Source organism: Salvelinus sp. IW2-2015, linkage group LG13 (assembly GCF_002910315.2).
Source record: "Salvelinus sp. IW2-2015 linkage group LG13, ASM291031v2, whole genome shotgun sequence".
Taxonomy (NCBI): Eukaryota; Metazoa; Chordata; class Actinopteri; order Salmoniformes; family Salmonidae; genus Salvelinus; species Salvelinus sp. IW2-2015.
In genome coordinates, this window is record NC_036853.1 from 1,715,242 (window position 1) to 1,742,680 (window position 27,439).

The following is a 27,439-nucleotide window of genomic DNA, read 5'->3' on the forward strand; positions in this document are numbered from 1 at the left end:
TCCAGCAGAACGGTTGCCAGAGAATTTGTTAATTTCACTACCATAAGCCGCCTCCAACGTCGTTTTAGAGAATTTGTCAGTACGTCCAACCGGCCTCACAACCGCAGACCACGTGAGACCAGTCCAGGAATTCCACATCCAGCTTCTTCACATGCGGGATTGTCTGAGGCCAGCCACCGGACAGCTGATCAAACTGTGGGTTCGCACAAACTGTCAGAAACCATCTCAGGGAAGCTCATCAGATTTCTGTACACAATTTCTGGAAGCTGAAAATGTCCCAGTTCTTCCATGGCCTGCATACTCACCAGACATGTTGCCACCCATTGAGCATGTTTGGGATACTCTGGAATGAAGGGTACAACAGCGTGTTTTAGTTCCCTCCAATATCCAGCAACTTTGCACAGCCATTGAAAGAGTGGGACAACATTCCACAGGCCACAATCAACATCCTGGTCAACTCTATGTGAAGGAGATGTATCACGCTGYATGAGGCAAATGGTGGTCACAGTAGATACTGGATTTCTTATCCACGCCGCTACTTATTAAAAAAAAAAAAAGGTATCTGTGACCAACAGATGCATATCTTTATTCCCAGTCATGTGAAATCCATAGATTTGGACCTAAGGAATTTTTTTCAATTGACTTTCCTTTATAAATCTTTAAAATTGTTGCATATTGCATTTATATTTATGTTCAGTTTAATAAAATGTTTTAGGCCAGTGGGCTTGTCTAATTTGGGTTTTTACTGCAAAATGATAATTTTCTGGCTAATAATGGGGGCAGAGGAAAGAAAACGGTCCGATGTGTTAAATGCCAGGGCCGATTTCTGGTCGGTCCCAGTCTGCCCGACTCCAATGCATTACATTGATTGATTGGAGTCATTGAAACCCTCTTGGATTACCTGAGGGGAATTGATCAAAGMTTTAAACAATTGACTGGAGTAAATTGTATCCAAAAACAATTGATCCTTGATTGCAATACAGTTTTGGAAACYTTGAACACRCAACTTAAATATAATTGAAAGATAATTTTACAAATACAAAAAGGTACACTTACTGTTAGCTGTTTTAGCAACGATTTCCACTGAGGTTTTGTGGAACAGCTTAGAGCCAACGTTTTATCTGAGTTCCCTCCCAAGTTTCCATAGTTCAGGTAAATGTGCCATGCAAAAAAACACCTCTGTGGGAATCTGTTAAAACGACAGGCAGCCCAATTCTTCTGAWCTAAGAGTGTCAGGACTATAGTACACATTGGCCGCGCTGTGGTTAACGCTTCCAATGAGAACCCAAGGGTTCCCTGGCCCTTTGGATCCTCGAGAGATAATCAGGTGCATGGAAATACTAGCCCAACGTAGCAGGCGTTAAAGAAATGGCTGAAAATACMGGGGGCGCAGATCAGGGTGCCTATATGAGAATGCATCATCGAGTGGGTAACCCTACCATCCGTTCTATTGGCCAACGTGCAATCACTGGAGAATAAACTGGATGAGCTCCGTTCAAGACTATCCTACCAAYGGGACAATAAAAAAKGAATATCTTATGTGTCACAGAGTCGTGGCTGAACGACGACACGGATAATATACATCATCAGGACAGAACAGCTACGTCCGGTAAGAYGAGGGGTGGGGGTGTGTGTCTATTTGCGAATAACAGGTGGTGCGCGATGTCTAATATTAAATTAGTCTTGGTGTATTGCACGCCTGAGGTAGAGTACCTCAAGAYAAGCTTTAGATCACACTATCTACTAAGAGAGTTTATCTATATTTTTCGTAGCYATCTATTTACCACCACAAACCGACGGTGGCACTAAGACGGCACTCAAGGAGCGGTATAAGCAAACAAGAAAATGCTCATCAATCAACAAGATAATTGAAAAAAAAGTTTTTAAAATGCTTATTTTATTTTATAATATACACCATTTAAAAAACAGCCAAACTTTCTTCACAACAGTATTCAGTTGGTAAGAGACAGACATTCMGTAAATACTAGGATTAGTTTGTGCACCATCTATGTATTATCCAGACAGAAAAGAGAAATAGGCTAAATAACATTTCGATTTAGAGCAATAAAGAAATGTTATAATTTATCTGAGCAAACCAGAAACCTTTCAATGTATAAATTCAAACAATACATAGGAAAGTTGTGCTGGACTATGGTAGATGAAGAATCAATCTATCTTTTTAGACTGTTMGAGTATTTATCTGGTCAATATGCCCGTGTATTATGTCTGTTTGTAACAGTGTGTTATATGTGAAAATGTGATCGTATTATACATTTTATTTTAATGTTTAAGGACTCTTGGAAGATTAGTCCAAATGAGGACTAAAAAGCGATCCTAATAAAATAAAATCAAGTAGCGATGCTCCTAGTGGCCAGGGACTTTAATGCAGGCAAACTTAMATTTTACCTCATTTCTACCAGCATGTCACAAAACTCTAGACCMCCTTTACTCGGCACACAGACGCGTACAAAGCTCTCCCTTGCCCTCCATTTTGCAAATTTGGCCATAATTGTATTCTCCTGATTCCTGCTTACAAGAAAAAACTAAGGCAGGAAGTACCAGTGACTCGCTCAATATGAAGTGGTCAGATGATGCGGATGCTACGCTAAAGGATTGTTTTGCAAGCACAGACTGGAATATGTTCCGGGATTCATCCAAGGGCATGAGGAGTATACCACCTCAGTCATCGGCTTCATCAATAARTGCATCGATGACGTAATACCCCAACCAGAAGCCATGGATTACATGTAACATTCGCACCAAGCTAAAAGGCTAGAGCTGCCGCTTTCAAGGAGAGGGACACTAATCCAGACGCTTATAAGAAACCCCGCTATGTCCTCAGATGAACCATCAAACAGGCAAAGCATCAATACAGGACTAAGATTGAATCCTACTACACCGGCTCTGACACTCGTCAGATGTGGCAGAGCTTGCAAACTATTACGGACTACAAAGSGAAACCCAGCCGCGAGCTGCCCAGTGATTTGAGCCTACCAGATTGGCAAAATGACTTATGCTCGCTTTGAGGCAAGCAACACTGAAGCATGCATGAGAACACCAGCTGTTCCGGACAACTGTGTGATCGTGCTCTCCGTAGCCGATGTGAGCAAGACCTTTAAACAGGTCAACATTCACAAGGCCAGACGGATTACCTGGACGTGTACTCAGTGCATGCGCGGAACAACCGGCAAGTGTCTTCATTGACATTTTCAACCTCTCCCTGACCGAGTCTAATTCCTACCACCATAGTCTCTGTKYCCAAGAAAGCGAAGGTAGCCTGYCTAAATAACTACCACCCCGTARCACTTACGTATGTAGCCATGAAGTGCTTCGAAAGGCTGGTCATGGCTCACATCAATACCATCTTCCCAGAAACCCAAGACCCACTCCAATTAGCATACCGCACCAACAGATTCAGAGGATGCAATCTCAATCCCCTTTCCCAAATGGACAAAAGGAACACCTAAGTGAGAATGCTGTTCATTGACTACAGCTCAGCGTTCAATACCATAGTGCCCACAAAGCTCATCACTAAGCTAAGGACCCTGGGACAAAACACCTCCCTCTACAACTGGATCCTGGAATTCCTGATAGTACCTGAGGGCGGCCTAAGTGTAGGCAACAACACATCTGCCACGCTGATTCTTAACACGGGGGCCCCTCAGGGGTGCGTGCTTTGTCCTGTCCTGTACTCCCTGTTCACCCACGACTGCGTGGCCAAGCACGACTCAAACACCATCAAGTTTGCTGACAACATAACGGTGGTAGGCCTGATCACCGACAACGATGAGACAGCCCATARGGAGGTCAGAGACAACCTCTCCCTCAATGTGAGCAAGACAAAGGAGATGATCGTGGACTACAGGAAAAGGAGGKACAAACACGTTCCCATTCACATCGACTCCAGTCACCCAAGTCATAGACTGTTCTCTCTGCTACCGCATGGCAAGTGGTACCGGAGTGCCAAGTCTAGGTCCAAAWGTTTCCTTAACTTCTACCCCCAAGCCATAAGACTGAACAATTAATCAAATGGCAACCCTCTTTGTTTTTACACTGCTGCTACTCGCATGCTATCTATCACTAGTCAATTACGAGACAGCAAAGCTGTACTATACCCTTCAGATTCCGCGTCATTCAAGAGAACAACAATTTTCCAACCTACTCCACAACCAATTCACTTCATATAAATCCACGTTATAATAGATATTGGCATAACATCTATATCTATCTTCATATCTATAAGTCATTTCCTCTAAAGCAATATGCTTTACAGATACTCAATGTAATTACACATTTCTATAATTAGCAAGTCGCTGAGTCCTCCATGGTTAGCGATACACTAAGTTGACTGTGCCTTTAAACAGCTTTGGAAAATTCCCGAAAAGGATGTAATGGCTTTAGAAGCTCTGGTAGGCTAATTGACATAATTTGAGTCAATTGGAGTGTAAATGCGAGATGTATTTCAAGAGTACCTATCCTTCAAACCTCAGTGCCTCTTTGCTTGACATCATGGGAAAAATCAAAAAACAAAAATCAAGACCTCAGAAAAAATAAATTTTTTTTGTAGACCTCCACAAGTCTGTTCATCCTTAGGAGCAATTTCCAAATGCCTGAAGGTACCATGTTCATCTGTACAAACAATAGTACGCAAGTATAAAACACATGGACATACGCAACCGGCATACCGCTCAGGAAGGAGACGCGTTCTGTCTCCTAGAGATGAACCTACCTTTGTGCGAAAAGGCAAATCAATCCCGAACAACGAATAACACCCAGAAGCTAAGAGTAAAGGACCCTGTGAGATGCTGGAGGGAAACCGGTGAATACACCAACAGTAATCTATGACCACAAGATAACAGTAGTCCAATATATCACCTGAAGGCCATACTCACACGAAGAAGCCACTCCTCCAAAACCACCATAAACAAAGCCAGACTACAGTTGCAACTGCACATGGGGACAAAGATTGTACTTTTGTTTGGAGAAATGTCTCTGGTCTGATGAAACAAAAATAGAACTGTTGGCCATAATAGACATCTTTCTGTTTGGGGAGGAAAAACCAGGGGAGAACTCGTGCAGAGCCGAAGAGACACTCATCCCAACCGTGAGCATCGTGGGTGCAGCATCATGTTTGGGGTGCTTTGCTGCAGGAGGGACTGGTGCACCTCACAAAATAGCAGCATCCTGAGGAAAGAAAATTATGGTATATACATTGACAGCAACATCAAGACATCAGTCAAGAAGTTAAAGCTTTGGTCGCAAAAGTTCTTCCCAAATTGACTCTTGACCCAAGCCATACTTGCCAAACAATTGTGGCAAAATGTCTTAACAACAAAGTCAAGTTATTGGAGTGGCCATCACAAAGCCTGACCTCAATCCTATAGAATGTGTTGCAGAACTGAAAAACCTGACTCAGTACACCAGCTCTGTCAGGAGGAATGGGCCAAAATTCACCCAACTTATTGGCGTGAGGAGAGCATGCGGAAGGCTACCCGACTGAATGTTTGACCGAGTTAAACAATTTAAAGCAAGTGCCTAGCCCAGCATACTAGATTGAGGTATGTAACACATCTGACCCGACTTAACTAGGCTCAACAAATCTCCTCACCCCGTCGGCCTGAATCTCAAACACTGGGGCCCCCAACAGGTTGGGCTTAACCTGGGCGAACCCAGAATACTAACCAACTGAAATAAAATCATTCTCTCTCACATTATTCTGTACATTTTCACATTCCTCCCTGTTATAAATTTCCACCACCGGTGATCCTAACTGACCTAAAACAGGAATCAGAGATTCTTGTACGCTGAGTCTTAAATGCTCCCAGGAATGTGAAAAACGCAACTGCGCTCCAGTAACAAAGTGCCTCCGAAGGTCGCCTTGCTAACATCTAAAGTGGAAGTCACAGGCTTTTTTAATTTCCCCTGAAAAACGGAACATCCGGTTGTTGGGCTATGGAAATATAGACCTTTCTCTCAATGAGAGTCAATATCACAGATTATATTGGCCCTTATCCAAAATAAATTATWAAAAACAATGTCACAATCTTTGTTCAAAAAACATTTAATTTGCTTTASGAAAGAGGGATTACAGTACACACCGATTCATTCGGGTTAAGGTAACCAATTAAGAATAAATAACTGGCCATGTTAATAGAAACTCATACAGTCATTAAAATAGAAGATCAAGTCTCTATTCATAGCGTGAGTGATGCTTATCAGAATYGTCTTTGTTGACATTCTCTTGAAAACCCCTCCTGGATTAATTCATYATTTCATCTTTAGGTTTGTAGGCAGCTCAGAGGAAGCAGTGTATCTCCTGACCTGGATGTCTTTCCCTTTTTTTGTCCAGATAGCTCCAGGTCAGAGTTACCTCTTGAGCACAAATCTACGATCAGCTTACCCCACTCTAAATTCTACCCTTAAAACCAATAGGAGGTGAAATAAAAACTGGCATTGGATCAGCGTTGAGGCAACTTGTCTTCCCCAAAAGTGTGCAGTGAAAAGTCAAGTATTTACCATAATAAATATATGGTAGTGTGTATACAAGTGGGAGCCGACCGTTCCAACACCTTCTGATGCTTGTCCAGAACCCTTCTCACACTGAGAACTGTTGACATTATTTGACAGAATAGATTTATTTTTTCAATTGGGATATCACATTTATTTTTTATAAAACACATTGCAATAAGGCTAAAGTGGAGTGTATAAGWGATTGTGAACACAAACAAGGCACCATGATCGGTTCCCCTTTGGGAGAGTGGTTTGCCATCATCATCAGTTCTATTGGCATGTGATTGGGAAACACAAGAACACTCTTTCCTGGAGTCTGGTTTGTGATGGGCACATTCCCAGACGTTCTCAGCTAGCTTAGCAGGAAACCAGACGCWTCCTATTTGTTTACATAGAAGAAGAAAAAAGTAAAAATGAGCCACTATATAAAAAAAAAGTGTCAATCTATATATACTCTTCTGAAGGTAAGATGTTTTGGTCCTCGAATGTCAAAATGTACAAAACATTACAGCTCTCGTGTTACAGTTTAGGACAAACTAAATAAGTGGAGATTGTTTTCTACAATGAGAAAAAACCTTGATTAGTGAGGGAGAGAGAATGGCCCCACCCAGAATAAACCCCTAGCCCCCATCTATCTAGGCACTTGTGTAGAGCTGAAAGGTCGGCGCTACAACCATATTGCTTATAATTCTTTGAGATCTACATGAAGTGCCAAAAGGGGTAAGGGGTAAGGGGTGGTTTCTGGACAGGGCCTTAAGGTGTAAGGGGTGGTTTCTGGACAGGGCCTTAAGGTGTAAGGGGTGGTTTCTGGACAGGGCCTTAAGGTGTAAGGGGTGGTTTCTGGACAGGGCCTTGAGCTTGAGGAGGAAGGGGAAGGATTTGAAGCACCACCCTGGGGTGTTCCTGCTGCCCTTAAATAGGTGTATCTTAAGAGTTTTCTTGATAAGCAGCGTTTTTCTCAGGGGGAGTCATCTAGAAGTAGGGCACGGCGGTCAGCTTGTACCACTTGATCGTCTCCTTGCTGAGGTCGAAGTCTTTGAGTGTGAGCGTGACGCCGCCTAGGTAGCAGTTCTCTCTCAGCGACTCGGCACTGAGCACGCTCAGTTGTAGCTCCCGCAGCCCCAGGGTCTCCTTGCTGTAGCCACTGTACACCAGCTGAGGAGGAGGAGGTAGTCAGACTAGTTAGCACATGCTAGCAGCAGGTGGCCTGAGTTAGCAGCAGTTTGTATAAGTTAGATCAGTCACACAAGCAGATCAAGAGAACAGTTACAAAGTGACACAGCAGGTCAGTACACAAAGCCGTTAACTATGACAATTTGCTACAGGGCCCTAATGGATTTAAAAATATATATTTGACCTTTATTKAACTAGGCAAGTCAGTTAAGAACAAATTCTTATTTTCAAYGACGGCCTAGGAACAGTGGGTTAACTGCCTTGTTCAGGGGCAGAACGACAGATTTGTACCTTGTCAGCTCAGGGATTCGAACTTGCAACCTTTCGGTTACTAGCCCAACGCTCTAACCCTGCCGCCCCAAATGACCAACATGCCACACTGATTTCACTCACCATTTCGTTGAAAGTGGGGTTCCTGGTCTTCCTGGATATCTTTGTTTTGCGCTTGGAGGTTTTGTGGGGGTCTGGGAGCAGGTAGGTTTTCACATAGGGGTTAGGGTCTGTCCCCTCCTCAGATACCTATGAGCAGGCGGATGTTAGTTAATGGAGCATTAGCTAAGACCAAACTGAGGATTCACGTTCGTAATTCAATCCAATACAACTTTATTCATCCCATCAGGGGCAAATAAATGTCCCTTGAGATATGTTTAATGGTAAATGAACCACCTTAGCCCCATCTGTAAGGCTGAGGATAAAGAGTATAAATTCATTATAAAAATGCCAAAAGTTTTGAGTGGTGYGCTAGTTAGGATTGGGCCCTGTGAGCCACCGTACTCACCAGGTCCCGGATGTGCATGACCATGATAAAGAGTGTGCTGTTCCTGTAGGACACGGACAGCTTCACCTCCCCCTCCACTCTGCCGGAGGTRGGACTCAACGGTGGCGTATCTGCAGAACAAATCACTTTAAAAACTGTAGTGGCGACAATGGTCATACATAGAGTGGGCTCAGGTTTACCTGGTGCTCTGGCCGTCGCCTCCAATCCTTCCGTCTTGTCGTCTCTCGCGATCGGATGGAAGAATGTATAGATAAGATCACACTGATAGAGAGAAAATGATCAGTGAAAATGGAGTGCGTTGGGCTTTTTACTTGTGTGTGTGGATGGATGGATGGTAAGGTGGGTGGGTGTGTGTGTTTGTGTAAGTCACCTGTGTGACCTCTGTGGAACTCCTCAACAGGTTTTGAACATAACCGTTGAGCTCAATCTTCCTCTTGGCCGCCACGTCCTTGATGTGGGTACGGCCCAGCACCATCCTATTAGGGAACCTAGGGAGKGGATGGGGAAAGATTAGTGCACTAACAAGAAGGGGGCATCTGTGGTACAAGTGGGAGCTATCTTTGGTGTATCTCCCACTTTGGCTTTCTAAGGTCCAATAAGGCAGACTTTCAACCTTTACCACGTCTTTTTGGGAACAGAGTAATGCTATGCCACTTGCAGACAGCCTCAGGTTCTACACACGTGTGTCTGTCTGTTTGTGTGTGTCTGTGTGTACCCTGGCAGCTTCCACAGAGGGAAGAGGATGCACAGCTTGTTGTGGAGCTCCTGGAACTCATCGAAGGTGCGGAAGAGAAACTGGGCYTCGCTCTGCCCCTCTCGCAGGAGCCTCACCACGTACGTCTACAGGAGGGGGAGCGAGAGGAGGAGGAGGAATTTGAGCTCATCTTAGTCAGAAATCCATTAATGTTGTGACTTGTCTATATAGTTTGATTTACACAAAGAACTGTGTATGCCAGATATGTGTTCTTCTGGCMTCCTATAGGAAAGCTAGGCCCTGTCAGTGAAGGAACAATGAGACCATGGTGTATGAAAACACATCAGTAGACATGAATATATGTACGTCTCTGGTTGGAGACTCACGTAGTGCTTGTCGGGGTTGTATCTCTTCTGGAAGGAGAAGATGGAGGCATCGCGGATGCGCCCCTCCTGCTTCAGCGTGTAGGTCTTGGGGGAGAAGGAGAGGATGGGCTCATCGTTGGACGGCAGGCCTGAGAAGCGCAGCTGGGCCAGGTTGTGGATGAAGAAGTTGAACTTGGTGGCCACGCTGCCCAGGCTGGATTCGATCAACCTGGAGGGAGGGAAAGAAGGTTAAACTTCAGACAAAAGGGATTATGTTGTTGAATTAATCTATTACACAGAGGGAGAAGAGAGACAGGAGGTAAATGGTAGATAACATGGCTAATAGCAGCATTTCACATCAATGTTTTAGGCTAGTAACTGGGAGTTCTAAGGCGTTCATAATGTTATGTTGCGGTGATGTATATATACACACACACACACACTAGATTACTAACAGGGGGTGCTGTTTTGAAGCCACTGTAAATCCATCTTGGTACTCCACCACCATTGTAAAAACTATTTGGGAAGCTATAAAAATACATTAGTCTACATTTGTTCTTGCCACGTTTATTCTTAAGGAATCAAAAAATATATAAAACATTTTCTGGATGAAACATTGAATTTCACATTACTGCTAGAGAAACACAGAATAACAGATTCACTACATGGAACAACAGTCCCCAAAAAAATCTAAAGGAAGTTTGTTCTGAAGTGTCTGTCCTATCTGAGAGATATAAGAAAGATCAGGAAACATTTATCCCTTATTTTAGGTACTAAACTTTCTCCATATATACACTTCCATTCATTTTTCAAACTGGCACTGGGGATATTCAGGTGGGTCTTGTGGGCATCCCATCATGTCTGAGAGAGTCTCAGCTTTCCACAGAGGGGTCATATTAGTGTGTAGCCCAAACCGATCAGACAGAAGTCAGACGAGTCTAGTGAGTGTCCTAGAGCAAAACACCATCGTGTTCTTAAGTCTCAGCTTTCAATAGATGATAGTTTGTAGGCCAAACCATTCGGACACTACAGACATTTTCGTGAGACACTGAATATCGAGATGTCTCATGGTCTGACAAACACCRCTCTAGCTCTGCCACCTTTCACCGCAGAAGCGGAAGAGCGATATCGGCGGATTGATACACAGCCCATGCAACAAAAAAAACATATCTCGAGCTTAACCAGATGGACTTGTATGTGGATTTTTTTATTTTATTATTATGTTCGATTTCTGAGAGGGCGCAACCATGAAAGGCCAAGGGTTAAAGTAACAATTTTTAGAAAGTACTAATGTTACTGTCCTCACTACAACAAAAAAGTATTTATATACACATGTAATTTTGTCATTGAAACATTTAAATGAAATACTATAGAATTCAATTAATTCCTATGSGGACTGCTTTACTGGCTTCAAAGCCTCTCACTAGCCAATACATAGTATCAGCAATCCAGGTAACATTATTATTACATTTTTATTTTATAAAACCATTTAACAAAACAGAACATACAAAGGCATCACACAAACATTAACTACATCACACCTGCYCAGACCCTGTGGTGGTTATTTCTGTATTATCAAATGAGGAGAGAAACTCATCACACAAGTCAGAGTTATACTTAAACTACATCTTTATTCACTTATTAATAAGGGAGCAGGTCAAWASAACACACACACACACAAGGTGAATTGAGTGATTGAGTGCTTGAATAATACAGAGACGCAAGAGGTTTATATAGAAACCCAAGAACTGCTTAGTCTTGGTTGGTTCCACCCCTCCCCAGCAAATCAAGGCATCATAAGCTTCCTTGTTTTCTTCTTGTGGCCAGGTGTATCGGGTCATAGCGGACAAACAAGTGATAAGGGCAGTTCCGTTTACTCCCTTCTCCAAGCTAGCCTTCGTTCTCTTCTATCTCCCCACAGCTGTGCCCTTGGAAGATAGTAAATGAAAAGGATGGGCTGAAGAACGGTGGTCACTTCTCAGAGGCTCTTTGTCATTTGCCGTGTGATCAGGTTACTCAGAAGCAGAGAGACATTGAAACAATACAGGTCTATCTGTTCCTCAAGCTTATCTCTATCTCATGTCCTTGACTACAAGACCAGCAGCGGGGCGTGAACGTGGAAGAGATTAACCATCCTCTCTCAGAAGCACAGCATTGACACGAAATAAATGTCGTTACAATTTGTTAAGCATATAAAATTGTTAACTATTAATATAAAACAAATCAGGTAAATAGTGATTTCTCTCACAACCCTTCTCCAGGGCCCGCATTACTCTCCGCCACATGGTGTCAAAACGCACCATAATGTTTCTATCCATCGCCCACACACTTTCAACACTTAGATAAAGCATTTGACCTTTCCATTGTGTTAATGACGGAGGATTGGTTGCAGTCCAGGGTTTATATACATCGTTATGCTGCCACCTGCTGGGCATTGTGGGGAAAGTCGACAGTTTCCCACTATTCCATTTCAGCCAAGTTTTATTTTATTTGAGACTACTGATTGCCTTTTTCAAGTGAAACTAATTCAAGCTACTAAACAGAGTAAGAGTTAAGGATGTCTTCTTGTGCATTTTGCACAGTAAGGCAGAACAATGACTGTGACAGAGGCTCAAAGTGGAGCAGTGCACCTTGTTTCAAGATATTCACCAGAGAGTTTGTGGGAAAACAAACACTTGACAGACAGTACCTGGTGAAGATGGTGGCCTCTAATATAATATATTATGTTAAAGGTAGATTGCGCTTCCTATTTGGCCTTCTTTTGAAGACTGCTCATTAAGAAATGCTAGCGACCATGACTCAAGCCAAAACGAGTTGTCTTGAGGTTGTGTTATGTTTGCATTTCGTACCCTGGGAGGTACTGTTGTTTGTCCCTCCTGAGTAGTGTTGCAAAATTCCTGGAACTTTCAATAAATTTGCTGGTTTTCCCGAGATCCTGGTTGGAGGAATCAGGAGGGAATAAGCAACCCTAAGTTACCGTAGCAACTTTCTGAAAATAGTCACTTAAAAGTTAGAATTAAACTACGATAAATCAAAAAAATATGTAATTCATTTAGACATTTTTGAAGAGGTCTTAGCCGCGCAATTTTACATCTAGCTAATGTTTTTGGTGCAGTATTTCTCAAGTGAAAACATTTGCAGGAAAAACTAGACGGTGCACTGCATATAGTCAATCGAGTCGGGAAAGTCTGGCTGCACGCTCAAGACTGATCGCTGAGAACAATAACAATGTCTACAACTTCCTCATCAGCGGTCAAAGTATCGTAAATAAAGCACAAGCAACATGATGTTTATCAGTGCTCAAAATCACTAGCTGGCAAGCTAAGTTCCAACTCCGCGTCTGTCAATGAAGCTAGCAAATAGTAGCTAGCAAGCACATTGAGCAACCAGACCAATATCAGCTTATCATGTCCCCRGCCGAGTGGCGACGTGTGCTTCAGTGCCATTTGGTTTTTAACAACTTTCTCACTATCTATTAATAATAACAGTGTTTCATATCAGGTCGGGGGAAAAACAAGATGCTCGCAAATAGGTTTTGGAATATTGACAAGTTGCAGTTAGGTGTGTTCTGATTGTTTCAATTCTCAAGTGATTGACACTAGAGTCAATCAGCCAGTGGCCAACCCACGGAGGGTTTAGGGCCAAGGGTTATTTCAACATAACATTGGCGACGTGTTGTCTTATGTAAACAAGTCTGAGGGGCTGCGTAATGGGCAGGTCTGTCTCACTCTCAGGAGGTTCTGTCTGCTATATGATTGGATAGAGCACATGCAGCTGATTGCATGAGAGAAGCAGCTGTTACTGGGCAAGATCGTAATCCATACCCAATACTTCAGTCACAAAAAAAAAAAAAAAAGTGTTTTGTGAGAGAGACTTTATGACCAAAACAATCCTATTAACACTAGAATGAATGTTTCTGACCAGGGGTTGGAACCCAAATTATTTTCCAATCATTTAGTTCTGAACAGAACCATTCTTTTTTTCGTTCTGTTCCACTCTTCAGACCAGCAAAATAAAGTTCTGAACCGGTTCACCCCCCCCAAAAGTAACAGTTTATATCCTTCCTTTCTGGTCCTTTTTTTTGGGGGGGGGGGCTTGACATTAAGTTACTTAACCAAACTTTGTGGATAGAGCAGCTTGCTATGGCGTGGGCACGTTATTTACATGCATTGGACAGACAAGCGTAGGACGCAAGATGCGACTGAAATTTTGCAGGTGGGGAGAGTGCGAAAGAGGATGGCTTGGCTTGAAGCACTGGGCATCTTTTTGTTATGACATGCATTATCTGAATAAGGCCCACAGAATTATACCTACGGAGGACAGGCTTCTATGGAGGAACGTTGAATGTCTTTGTTGGACCAAAACTAGCTAGCTAGCAAGCTTGTCTGTAGAGCGGCACCAGAATAATAAAAGAAAAACACGTCTTACCTTTTTGTAGTTAATAAATCCAATGTGAAATGTGATAACTTTAGTATCCTTAACTAGCTTTGAAAAAGTTAATGCATTCTTCTCTAATTAAAAATCTCTCCCCAATTTCTGAGTCACACTTGTAACGTCAGTAATAGTCTAGTAGAGGGGCAGGAAGCTCACAGAGGCAAAGATTTTCAACTGGCAGGCAGACACTGGATTAAGTTTCTGAGTGACAGATTGAGGTCTTTGCATAGGCGCTTTGTTGCATTTTTTTGTGTGACTGTAAAAAAATGCCCAGAACATAAAATAACATTAATGACCTGTTCCCATGCTTTTAAAATAAYGCTTCTGTTCCGAAACAGTATAGATCAAATTCGTTCCCGGTTTTGATTCTGTTCCTCAAAATATTACGTTATTTTCCGGTTTGGTTCCAACACCTGTTTCTGACTATATCGATGCCACATAGGCTGTTTAAAACCAGATAAGTTGGTTCATAAGGGGCAGTTGATCTTTAATATATGGTAACATGTGTCTCTATGTACCTGGTGAAGAAGATGGTGGCCTCTGCGTCGGTGGTCTGGGGCTGCAGAGCGTCGTATACATACTTCAGGTCCTGATTTCCTGTCAGCTCTGGTAGGCCTGACAACGTCATCTGTCAATCACACACACACACATGAGTTTGTTTTGCTTTGAGACAGTAAAAAAGGGTTTTATAATTGCAAATGCAATACATTATAATGTACAACAAAATTATTTAGTAACAAAAGACTATAAGAACCAATGATTTGAGGAAGGTAATACTGTAGCCAGCAAGGTTTGATTCGAGGCTAGAGTAGAGCATTTGAATCACTAAGGTACACAAGAAATTCCTTGGGCCATCACCAAGGCCTAACAAAAAAAATTACCCAGGCAACAGGAGAGTAACCATTACCAGTTATTTACTAGGCTGGCATCACACTTTTAAAAACACTTATTTCATGAAGCAGTCTCTTTGTGACCCATCCATCTGTCAGTGGTCCTGTGACTGATCTATCTTTCCGCTGTCCTGTGCACCTTGGCCTCCATTGGTGTGAATTATTTATTATTGGTATGAATTATTTATCATGCAAACTCAAGAAATGCCAGGTAAATTCCTATAAAAAGGCCAATGTAGTTGTACGACTTGAACTTGGTCTTAACTAGTCTGGTCCCAGATCTGTTTTTGTTCCATTTCCGACTCCTTTGGTCATTGTCACGTTAAATGTTTGGCATGACAACAACCATAGGAGTAGGCTATACAGTACATGCTGATCTGGAACCTGGCTAGAACTGGAACTTGACAGCAGAGTTTTAGTTATTACCAGGGAGAGCAGGTTGAGGATGAGGCCTGAGTGTTTGCGGATGAGGTTGTAGGCCTGGGAGCACAGGTCCACAAACAGCTGGAAGCGACTGGTGGGCCTCTCTCCCCCGTTGATCACGTAGGCCATGTCAGAGGTCAGCACGAATGGAGCACGGTCCCTGGGAGAAGGGGAGGGAGAGAAAGGCTCAATAAAACAAACATGGGACACATGTAACCTGGTTAAATGGTGAGCATAGCGTTCAGTCTGGTTTAAAGCTGGAATCCTTAATGGTGAAACTGCCACGTCTGTTTGTAGTAACTTTGTTGTTGTAATATTGCAAACTAAGTTTTCTTCCCTCAGACATTGACGTGCGATAGAACAGCAGAATATCTACTGCACATGTTTATATACCACGACACTCCTCACCTCCACTTCGTCAGCAAAACTAAAACAACAGCGGTGGGGCGGACAGTGGCACTGTTTCCATCTTGAACCAAGATGGGCCTACATGTCATTTTGTATGGACAGCTGAGAACATCATGCAACCTACTTTCTGGTTTGCCTCTTAATTCCTGGTTTCCCAGGTCTAAGTCAGAGAAAGAACACTCAGGCCCCATCTTGAGTGCAAATGGTTCTCAGAGCACACGTCCTTGTCGTCAATAAACCTTTACTTCTAGTATTTTAACTGAGCACACAATTGACTTTTACTAAGGAGTGGGAAGAAACAGCAAAAGTTAGGGGGGAGGAGTTGCTAGAAGAGTAGTGGGTCAGATTTCAACCCATGCTAACACTGTTACAACGTGTGTTCTGAAGAAGCAGCTTACCCATGCTAACACTGTTACACGTGTGTTCTGAAGGAAGCAGCTTACCCATGCTAACACTGTTACATGTGTTCTGAAGGAAGCAGCTTACCCATGCTAACACTGTTACAACGTGTTTCTGAAGGAAGCAGCTTATCCCATGCTAACACTGTTACATGTGTTCTGAGGAAGCAGCTTCCCATGCTAACACTGTTACAACGTGTGTTCTGAAGGAAGCAGCTTACCCATGCTAAACACTGTTACATGTGTTCTGAAGGAAGCAGTTACCCATGCTAACACTGTTACAACGTGTGTTCTGGAGGAAGCAGCTTACCCATGCTAACACTGTTACAACATGTGTTCTGAAGAAGCAGCTTACCCATGCTAACACTGTTACAACGTGTGTTCTGGAGGAAGCAGCTTATCCATGCTAACACTGTTACAACGTGTGTTCTGGAGGAAGCAGCTTATCCATGCTAACACTGTTAAATGTGTTCTGAAGGAAGCAGCTTATCCATGCTAACACTGTTACATGTGTTCTGAAGGAAGCAGCTTACCCATGCTAACACTGTTACAACTGTGTTCTGAGGAAGCAGCTTACCCATGCTAACACTGTTACAACGTGTGTCTGAAGGAAGCAGCTTACCCATGCTAACACTGTACATGTGTTCTGGAGGAAGCAGCTTACCCATGCTAACACTGTTACAACGTGTGTTCTGAAGGAAGCAGCTTACCCATCAACACTGTTACAACGTGTGTCTGAAGGAAGCAGCTTACCCATGCTAACACTGTTACAACGTTGTTTCTGGAGGAAGCAGCTTACCCATGCTAACACTGTTACAACGTGTGTTCTGAAAGAAGCAGCTTACCCATGCTAACACTGTTACAACGTGTGTTCTGGAGGAAGCAGCTTACCATGCTAACACTGTTACATGTGTTCTGAGGAAAGCAGCTTACCATGCTAACACTGTTACAGTGTGTTCTGTAAGGAAGCAGCTTACCCATGCTAACACTGTTACAACGTGTGTTCGTGGAGGAAGCAGCTTACCCATGCTAACACTGTTACAACGTGTGTTCTGAAGGAAGCAGCTTACCCATGCTAACACTGTTACAACTGTGTTCTGAGGAAGCAGCTTACCCATGCTAACACTGTTACAACGTTGTTTCTGAAGGAAGCAGCTTACCATGCTAACACTGTTACAACGTGTGTTCTGAAGGAAGCAGCTTACCCATGCTAACACTGTTACAACTGTGTTCTGAAGGAAGCAGCTTACCCATGCTAAACACTGTTACAACGTGTGTTCTGAAGGAAGCAGCTTACCCATGCTAACACTTTACAACGGTTCTGAAGAAGCAGCTAAACCCATGCTAACACTGTTACATGTGTTCTGAAGGAAGCAGCTTACCCATGCTAACACTGTTACAACGTGTGTTCTGAAGGAAGCAGCTTAGATAACCGTAGGTAACCTTCTTACCTTTTGAAGCTGCCGAACATCTGGGCGTGGCCCAGAAACTTGCCGAAGTCGATGTGGAACATGTGACCGGTGGAGCGCAGCATGATGTTGTCGTTGTGGCGGTCGCAGATACCCAGGACGTAGGTGGCCACGCAGCAGCCCGCACACGAGTAGATGAAGTTCTCCGAAGCCTGGGACACACACACACAGAGAGGGGCAGAGAGTCGTCATCAGATACACAACATTTTCACACTATCATGCCGAGCCAAACCAAACTGTGCTGGATTGGATTTCTTTGGTTCACATTGCCCTCTTCAGCACTGTTCCAGCAACTATGGTGGATGTTTAACCAGGGCAGCTCAGAACAGCTCGACTTGGCGCCATTCAGCTCAGTGTGAAAAGCCCTACAGTATCTCTTTCTCAATCCAAAAGGAACTCGGAACTCTGAGCTAATGCTTAATAGAGATCTGCATAGGTAAATTGGGACTTTCAGCTGAATCATGCATTGATATCAAGGACAAATCAGTGTGTAACATATGCACATTGAATACAGATAAGAAATAAAGAGTAGAAGTCATCGTCAGTTGTTCATCTTCCCAACCTCACCCTCTGTAGGRGTCTGTGTTAAGGTTCAAAGGTCAGAGGGTAAAGTTTCGGGGTCAGACAGTTACCTTGTCGTACTCGTCCTCAGCAGGGTTGTACTTGCGGAGCCACTCCGCCAGGGGCTTGTCCTTAAAGGAGCCCGTCACTCCGTACTCCGCCTGTATTTTCCTCAGGGTGTCRGAGGACGGCACCAGCTCCACCATTCCTGGCAACACACATATAGAACCACGTCAAAACTGCAGGCATGGCATGAGTAAACCGGATGTAATATGACGCAGAGCACCAAGTTCATCAGCAATCATCTAACAATCACCCATTGAAATATGGCCGTGACGGTGCAGTGGCATCCACTTTGAGCTAGTTTTATAAGAGCCACAGAGGTTGTTATAGAGCCACAGAGGTTGTGTTGTTATGGGGACAAACAGGTTTCAGTAAGTTTCATTCAAATCAGAATGATTTAGCTGGTGATTTGAGTGTTCTAGTCTGTGTGTGTAGTACCGTTGTCTTTCCCGGTGGAGATGCATTTGAAGTTGACRATGCGCAGGTCCAGTCCCTCCTGAAGCCAGATGCGGTCCATGACCCGGATCATCTGCAGAGCCAGCATGTCCTGCCTCAGGTCCTCTCCCACCTAGTAGACCACACACATTAGTTACCATCCACATAGACTTATTCTAATATTCTCATTAAGGAGTTTCATTCCATCTGTGTGTCTGCAAGTCTGGTCAAACAAAGACTMCCGTACACATTCTATCGTCAGTGCCTGGTGTTATATTATGCCACCAGGTGGTGCCGTTTCAACTATGARAGACAATGCAAACGAGTGTAGTAACTGATCTCTTCCCTATGGGGAAGATAATGGACAATGCAGCATTGACATTAAGCTGTTATAGCATCAAAAYACAAAGGGAACTCTTTAGAATGTATTCCTGCATTCCTTCAAGCTTCAAATACTCCAGAAGGAATGGTGAAGTSTGCTGTAAGTCATGCAGAGAATGTGTTCTAGAATGTGTCAAGGTATTTCATGGATTACTTAGTATTACATTTGTGATAAATTGCTTGTCTATGGAACTTTGCATCTTTTCAGAGACTCTGGCTCCATAGAAATAGAATTTAGTAGTCTAATCTGATAGCTATTGTATTTGTATGTGTGGGCCCCTATTCACAAAATGTGGCCAAGAATATGAGTGTTAATATAGGATCAGCTATTTACAAGGCAAAACTGGTCCTAGATCAGCACTTTAAATATATCTCAGGTGTGTTTAAAGTAGGAATGCTGATCTAGAATCAGCGTGTCCCATCCACCCACCTTGAACATGACGTTGATCTCCTCTCCCAGAGGGTCGGAGTTCACCAAGGCCAGCTTCAAGGGCACCGCGTTGGAGTTGAAAAAGGAGCACGACTGTATGTGCACGAACACACACAAAGAGAGAGAGCCCCTGTGGTTAGTTATACAAGCCTTCCTTGGCCCCTGGGAGCACTAACCTGCTTTAGGGAGACAAAGGGTGGATTTTATTCAATGAGGGGGCATCGCCTTGGCTTGTCTGGTATGAGATTGTGGTCAGATACACCGCTGAGCAAAACACATACTCCAACAACAAATACAAACACACTTCCCCAGCGGTGCGAAACACTCAGACAGGAAAAGAGGAGCAATCGGGGACAGGGAAGAGCGCACACGCGCGCGCGCACACACACAGGCCCAGATATTGTATTCTAGTCAATGGCCTCTGACAATAGAGGTGGTGTTGGGTAACTGAAGTGACCTGTAGTAGATGAAGTGCCAGTCAGCATTTGGATGGTAGAGGTTATGGTGACATCACCAGTCACTAGGACGTCTACAGTATGTGTCAGGCTTTACATTTACCGGACATCCATATGCAWTGGGTGCGAAACACATTAGGGCGGCTACCCACAGGGCTCAAAATCATATTTACATGATTGTAATTAGTCTTAACAGAAGAGAAATTAGCCTAAGCAAAACATTGCCCGTTGCGTCTTGGATAGTACTAACATGGTCTAGAGACTCTCCATGTCTAAGCAAAACATTGCCCATTGCATCTTCATCCCTGCTATAAATCATAAATAAAATATAATTAAAAAAATAAAACATAATTTAGCCTAGAATAACAAGTCACCTACACAGTAATAAAACAACTTCAAAATATATGTGTATAAAATAATTTGAGAACAACCTGTCTTATTGGCTATTTGTATGAACATTTTCATTAATAAATAACAAAACACAGCTGTTTACAAATACAATCTAGGCCTCTCTAATTGAATMTCTTTGTAATTTAGCATCTCATTTAATTTAGCCTAGGCATGAACATTTTAATTAGGCCTAACAAATAACAACACATGGTTGTCTATGAACACAAGGGCCGGCCAGTCATGGCTAGAATGGATCCAGCTTTTTTTCAAATTAACGTCAGATTTGACTTTTTGTAGCAGGTTAGGATAATTAATGTAGCAGGTTAGGAGACTGAGGTTAGGAAAAGGGTTAGCGTTAGCTAAAATGCAACAAACAAAAAACCCACAGGACGGTAGATCTCCAGGAAGAGGGTTGGACTGAAAACCCACAGGACAGTAGATCTCCAGGAAGAGGGTTGGACTGAAAACCCACAGGACGGTAGATCTCCAGGAAGAGGGTTGGACTGAAAACCCACAGGACGGTAGATCTCCAGGAAGAGGGTTGGACAGCCCTGCTCTAGTCTATCAATCCATTCCAAATCTTTATACTATACATGAGACAGGGGTGGCATATGTTGGTCTTGCCTAGGGCGGCAGCAGAACTGCTAGAAAAGGACCTGAGGAACAAAATTTGCCTGTAATTTACTTGCGTTTGCAGAGGACATTGGCCTGCTCAAAGTGAGCTTCTGCTGTTGGGAAGTCAAAACTGTCCAACTCCTTGGAGCAGCTTGATGCACATCAGCCTTGTTACCTTGTSCTCAAGAAGGAGCGATCTGGAGGCTGTCTTTACTCTGCTTTGAAGAAAGAATCCCCTCTCGGCGGACACACAATTGCAATGGATTTTTTCAGACAATTTGGCGGGCAAGAATTTTATTTATCCGCTTTACATTGATTTTTWAAAATAATAACTGTATTTATTTATTTTTATTTCAAATCGGCCAAAAGCTGGCTAACAGAAACCCTGGTATGGGTCATAGCCCATATGTTGTTGAGATGGTAAAAATGATTTTGATGGTCAAATGGGCATTTGCAGAGTGAATGGTCAAGCTTTGGGTCACTGTTTCCATTGGTGGACAATGGACTTACCTTGATGTTGAGTTGTTTGGCCTCCAGGCTGGGGCTGAGGGGCAGCCTGCAGCTGTTCCTCTGGAAGAATGACTGCACCCTCTCCAGACCCTCCTGGAGCACCACCTGGACACACACACAAATAGTTGAATTACTGTCAACCAATTAACGTTTTACAACGCTTTATTTCATCGTTTAGCTGATATTTACAACGGAATTACAAGGTAAAAATGGAAACTTAAACACAATTGGTAAATAACTGGTACCAAATTAAATAAAAGTGATTTTAACCCCTTCAGTCCCGAGACCCCAGACAAAATCCTATTTCCATTTATCTCCATGTCCAGCCCTTATATTTAGCTTCACAATGAGGTGTTTTACAATTTTCCTTTCAGGACAACCAACCAGGGCTAAAAGTAGAACACAACACTATTTGACAAACAGTTGCATTCATGAGTTTTATTGACAAATGTCAATAAACAAAATAAAGTCTGCTCAAAATGAATTTACATGAATGCTGTAAGCACAGAAATTGTTTGCTCAGTGGGAAATTAATATCCAACTAGTCAGTGACAACTCTGTGGAGTTTGTGACAGCAACTATGTGAACTTATTAAAGTATYATAGACACTATGTCCTGGGATTTCCTTTGATCTTCTACGTAGAGGAACCCCGTACCTTCTAACAACTCTTGTGTAGCTTGTGAGCGTCATAGAGCAAAACATGTTACATGTGCATGTTCGATAGAGTCTCAGCTTTTCATAGATATATTTTAATAGTTTGTAATTCAACCCATTCTGACTACAGATGTTTTTGTAAAAATAAAATACCTGGCCCCGGGCCCCATCCGAGAGCCGCCCGTCTCACAAACACCGCTCTAGCTCAGACCCGGTAAATTACACAGACGGTTGGTTGGTACCAACGGATGCCGAAGAAATAGACGAAGTCTATAGCTCAAACTCACAATGTTTAAAAGGGGTTTGAGGTCCTAAATCACATGGGCGGGACTCATTGGGTTAACAAGACATCCCTACCATAAGTAAATACAAGATGAACAGCTGACTGTAAAATAAAGTGTTACCAAGCMCTTTTAGAGGCTCCCTGAGGTATAGGTTGGACATTCTAGTAGTGTTTCCTAGCCCCATCACCTGTCGTGTGGAGCCCCCGGCCTGCCGGACCTTCTCGGCCAGCTCCCCCAGCAGAGTGACCAGGCGGGTCTGTTTGTCCAGCTCATCCCGGAGGCCGGCCCCACACAGACACAGCAGGGACCCCAGCACTTGGTCRTACCTCCGGCCAAACGCTGGGTCTAGTACTGCATCTCTCAGTAGCCTGGTGGGGGAGAGAGGATCAGAGTACAATGGGATCGGACAAAGCAGTTGATATCGCYAATAGCTCCGTATAGATTACTGTGGCTTTTTAGATACAATATTCTTACTACATGTAGTCCTAYGACAGTTCCCAGCCTAGATACTGACTTAAAATTCTCTGTTTTGGGTGTCCGGGACAAGCACACTACCTCCTGTTCCATAAAGGTCCAGACCACTTAGCAGACGCCATGTATATCTATATACTATGCTACACAATATATTATGCTATATATTATACTTAATAAATAAGGCCCGTGGGGGTGTGGTATATGGCCAATATATCACGACTAAGGGCTGTTCTTACGCACGGCGCAACGCAGAGTGCCTGGACACAGCCCTTAGCCGTGGTATATTGGCCATATACCACAAACCCCCGAGGTGCCTTATTGCTATTATAAACTGTTTACCAATGTAATAAGAGCAGTAAAAATAAGTGTTTTGTCATACCCGTGGTATACGGTCTGATATACCACAGCTGTCAGCCAATCAGCATTCAGGGCTTGAACCACCCAGTTTATAATATGCTATGTTATATACACTATGTTATATACTATGCTACTAGTTCAGTGGGTGGAGACTCACCAGTACAGGTAGTGGGCGATACTGACGTTGCCCTGTGCTCTGGACAGTAGGAACATGACCAAGGCATTCTTTAGGTGACACTCAAACTTCAGGGCCTGAGAGCCAAAAGAACATGGACAAGGAGATGGGGTGAGAAAAGCATTAGCAGTCACTAACAAACTGATTTCCTGTGTGTGTGTGTACACACTACAGACTGTTTACCTGCACTAGCTGAGGCAGGTAGTCGGCCAACTCGTCATCACTGGTGGATTCGATCCAGCTGACAGCCACACTCCTCACCTCTGTGTCAGCAAACCTGCAGGACAGAAACAAAGACTGACAGAGTGACCTTCAACCTATGTTCCTTACAGTAAAGTACAATCTGRCTGACTACCATTTATTGAACTATAGGCAAACAGGTGATTTAATTAGTAAAGGTTACATTCCCTTAGATCTCAAGCTAACACACAGACACACAGAAATATAAAGACTCCTGTGATATCAACTTGCACCTCCCATTTTACAAATCAAACTTTTTTCTATTGACCATAAATCAAACTCGAGCTCTCTCAAACAACTTCTCTCAACGTCTCAAAAAAGTGTATCAAGTGTTCAAGAGAATCTGTGTCTGTCTGTCTGTGTGTATATGTACGCCACACGTACTTAGCGTCAAGCAGCTCCAGAGCACAGACTGGTTGGAGCGAGGGCCAGTGATGGAGGAGGGAGTGGATCTCAGYCATGCTGCCGCAGTCCCAGCTGGGGGCGCTGGCCAGCACCTTGGGCAGGCTATGGGTGTGGGCCCGGCAGTGGTGYCGCTGATCCCACAGCAGCTGGCGGTCGGCCCGCGTCAACCTGTGAGAGGGAGGGAAGAGGGAGAGGCATAAACAATAAAATCAATCTTTTATTTATTTGTATTTTTTTAACACTTTTTCTCCCCAATTTCATGGTATCCAATTGGTAGTTACAGTCTTGTCTTATCGCTGCAACTCCCGTACGGACTCAGGAGAAGTGAAAGCCGAGAGCCGTGCGTCCTCCAAAACACAACCCAACCAAGCCGCACTGCTTCTTGACACAATGCCCACTTAACCCGGAAGCTAGCTGCACCAATGTGTCGGAGGAAACACCGTACACCTGGCGACGACCGTGTCAGCTTGCACTGCGCCTAGCCTGATACAGGAGTCGCTAGTGCGCGATGGGACAAGGACATCCCTGCCGGCCAAACCCTCCCCTAACCCGGACAACGCTGGGCCAAATGTGCGCCGCCCCATGGGTCTCCCGGTCGCGACAGWGTCTGGACTCGAACGCAGAATCTCTAGTGGCACAGCTAGCACTGTGATGCAGTGTCTTAGACCACTGCGCCACTCAGGAGGCCCCCACAATCCATCTTTATTGATTGGTCATATAGAGACAATGGAAAAGGTTAATTTTGCTATTACAGTACCCCTCATACCCCTCACGACCAGCTGGGAGCAGCACAGGGTCCACAACAGAGCAGGTTAGGGGTTAGGCTGGGAGCAGCACAGGGTCCACCACAGAACAGGTTATGGGTTAGGCTGGGAGCAGCACAGAGTCCACCACAGAACAGGTTAGGGGTTAGGCTGTGAGCAGCACAGGGTCCACAACAGAGCAGGTTAGGGGTTAGGCTGGGAGCAGCACAGAGTCCACCACAGAACAGGTTAGGGGTTAGGCTGGGAGCAGCACAGGGTCCACCACAGAGCAGGTTAGGGGTTAGGCTGGGAGCAGCACAGGGTCCACCACAGAGCAGGTTAGGGTTAGGCTGGGAACAGCATGATGTAGGTCCACCACAGAGCAGGTTAGGGGTTAGGCTGGGAGCAGCACAGGGTCCACCACAGAACAGGTTAGGGGTTAGGCTGGGAACAGCACAGGGTCCACCACAGAGCAGGTTAGGGGTTAGGCTGGGAGCAGCACAGGGTCCACCACAGAGCAGCGCCCCTGGAGCAGGTTTGGGGTTAAGTGCCTTGCTCAATGGCAGTAGGTGAGTCATAGGAAGGGTCAAAACAGACCACTGCTGACAGGGTCATCACTATCTGGCAATAGGATGGACAGCAGTGTGACATTATCGCTACCAATACCAAAATGCTTCAACCTTACCCAGTCTAAAGCCATCCACTAGTTGGCAACGTACCCTCTGATGATATATCCTTTATTGCACATGTTAGTACGTCCTTTGTAACTTGGTCATCTAGAGGCCATCCTGGGTGGCATGGGCTAGTGGGAGACCAGGCATGGGCTTKTTGGAGTCTTATACCAGCCATTTCCTTTCAAATCAGTGACGGGAACTGAACAAGTGCACACTAGCTGAAGTCTCTTGTTCTAAGAGAATCTTAATGACTCAGAAATACACCCTAACAAAACAGACGACAAAAGAAGAAGTTCAAACCACAGAAGGTTAACATGGGAGTAAATGACAGAACGCTCAGAGAAAGTCAAAGCGATTAGTGGCTCAGAAGAAATGGCTCTCTGTGGAGGCTGAAAAAGGCTAATGGATTTGGCTGGCAGCCTGGCAGAGGTTGGCAGTGGGTGTAAGTGGGCATTTATATGCCCACGGTTAAACGTCTGGGGGAACAKACACTCTGGAATGAAAACAGATAGATGTCTATGGTCTGGGTCTGGGAGGACTGGAGAGTCATTTGGGGATGAAGACTTGAAACTTCCATCATAACATCCTACATAAGAGTGTTATATGAAATTCGTTGCTATAAACCTGGACTTGGAACTACTCTGGGTGCAGGTATAGGGCACCAGCCTGCAAAAAAAACACAACTAGACAATAATTTGCTGTGGAGGCTGAAAAAGGCTAATGGATTTGGCTGGAGCCTGGCAGAGGTTGGCAGTGGGTGTAAGTGGGCATTATATGCCACGGTTAAACGTCTGGGGGAACAACACTCTGGAATGAAAACAGATAGATGTCTATGTGCTGGGTCTGGAGGACTGGAGAGTCATTTGGGGATGAAGACTTGAAACTTCCATCATAACATCCTACATAAGAGTGTTATATGAAATTCGTTGCTATAAACCTGGACTTGGAACTACTCTGGGTGCAGGTATAGGGCACCAGCCTGCAAAAAAAACACAACTAGACAATAATTTGTGCAGGTGTGATATCTCTCCTAAACAGCTGGGGTTAATGGCCCTATCCACCAGTAAGGTCAGTAGGCTGCTCTTTAACTTCATTGGTATATACTGTATATAACGGTCCTGAACTTGTTGTCTACTGTACTGTTGTTGTCCTTTTCTTAATCCATTTTAAACGTGGAAATAAAACCAGTAAAGGAAGGTCAAGATATGTCAGGGCAGCAGGAAAGGTAAAGATATGTCAGGCAGCAGAAAGGTAAGATATGTCAGGGCACAGGAAAGCGTAAGAATATGTGCAGGGCAGCAGAAAGGTAAGATATGTCAGGGCAGCAGGAAAGGTAAGATATGTCACGGGCAGCAGGAAAGGTAAAGATATGTCAGGCAGCAGGAAAGGTAAAGATATGTCACGGCAGCAGGAAAGGTAAAGATATGTCAGGGCAGCAGGAAAGGTAAAGATATGTCAGGGCAGCAAGTATCAGCTTATGACAAACAGACGCAACAGTTATGTGACAAACTGTTAAGAAACATCCATCATAAGGCCCGACATAACACTACTATAATTTAACAGTTGTCATGCAGCTAGTATCAGCTTCTGAAATCAGAACCATCTAAGATAGGTAAATGTAGGTAAGCTAACTTCCTTGCATAATGCTAGCCAACTAGCTAGGGTCTCTTGCCTAAGACGTTGATTCATGAGTATATTTGGTGTCAGTAGTCACCACAGTCAGTTCCACCTTAATTTGTCCTTCCTGTTGTAGCCTGTGTTTACTTTGGCTTAGCACATATTCACCAAACCTGCCTTTGATAAACAAATGCCCTTACTGCTGGGACATAACGTCATCTTGTGTATTAAGTCTTAAGCATAGAACATTTGCATGTGCCCAATTTTTGGGAATACCTTAATACCTTGGCTGGAATCTTCATTAAAAGTAATAGAGGATACATCATCACTAAAACAAAGGAAAAAAGCTACACAGTACAATATTGTGTTTTTTTAAACTAGCTGTTGCCTTGTAGACAAGGCCACTCCCCAATAAGAACTCTAGCAACGTCAA

At 43.9% G+C, this 27,439-nt stretch overlaps 1 protein-coding gene across 1 annotated transcript in view; it reads right to left on the reverse strand.

Annotated features, from left to right (window-relative positions):
• Positions 1-6,043: 6,043 nt before the first annotated feature.
• LOC111971957 (phosphatidylinositol 4-phosphate 3-kinase C2 domain-containing subunit alpha) overlaps positions 6,044-27,439 on the reverse strand; it is a 70,660-nt gene continuing 49,264 nt past the window's right edge. Inside the window, exons 16-33 of the mRNA XM_023998751.1 lie at positions 23,952-24,140; positions 23,511-23,604; positions 23,310-23,404; positions 22,509-22,689; positions 21,383-21,487; positions 19,413-19,505; positions 18,605-18,734; positions 18,175-18,311; positions 17,525-17,694; positions 15,271-15,427; positions 14,473-14,582; positions 9,542-9,749; positions 9,177-9,301; positions 8,832-8,949; positions 8,641-8,722; positions 8,462-8,571; positions 8,077-8,202; positions 6,044-7,665 (exon numbers count right to left, since the gene is read on the reverse strand). Of these exons, the coding sequence (XP_023854519.1) occupies positions 7,483-7,665; positions 8,077-8,202; positions 8,462-8,571; positions 8,641-8,722; positions 8,832-8,949; positions 9,177-9,301; positions 9,542-9,749; positions 14,473-14,582; positions 15,271-15,427; positions 17,525-17,694; positions 18,175-18,311; positions 18,605-18,734; positions 19,413-19,505; positions 21,383-21,487; positions 22,509-22,689; positions 23,310-23,404; positions 23,511-23,604; positions 23,952-24,140 (2,413 nt within the window). The 3' untranslated portion in view covers positions 6,044-7,482. The remainder of the gene's footprint in view (positions 7,666-8,076; positions 8,203-8,461; positions 8,572-8,640; positions 8,723-8,831; positions 8,950-9,176; positions 9,302-9,541; positions 9,750-14,472; positions 14,583-15,270; positions 15,428-17,524; positions 17,695-18,174; positions 18,312-18,604; positions 18,735-19,412; positions 19,506-21,382; positions 21,488-22,508; positions 22,690-23,309; positions 23,405-23,510; positions 23,605-23,951; positions 24,141-27,439) is intronic.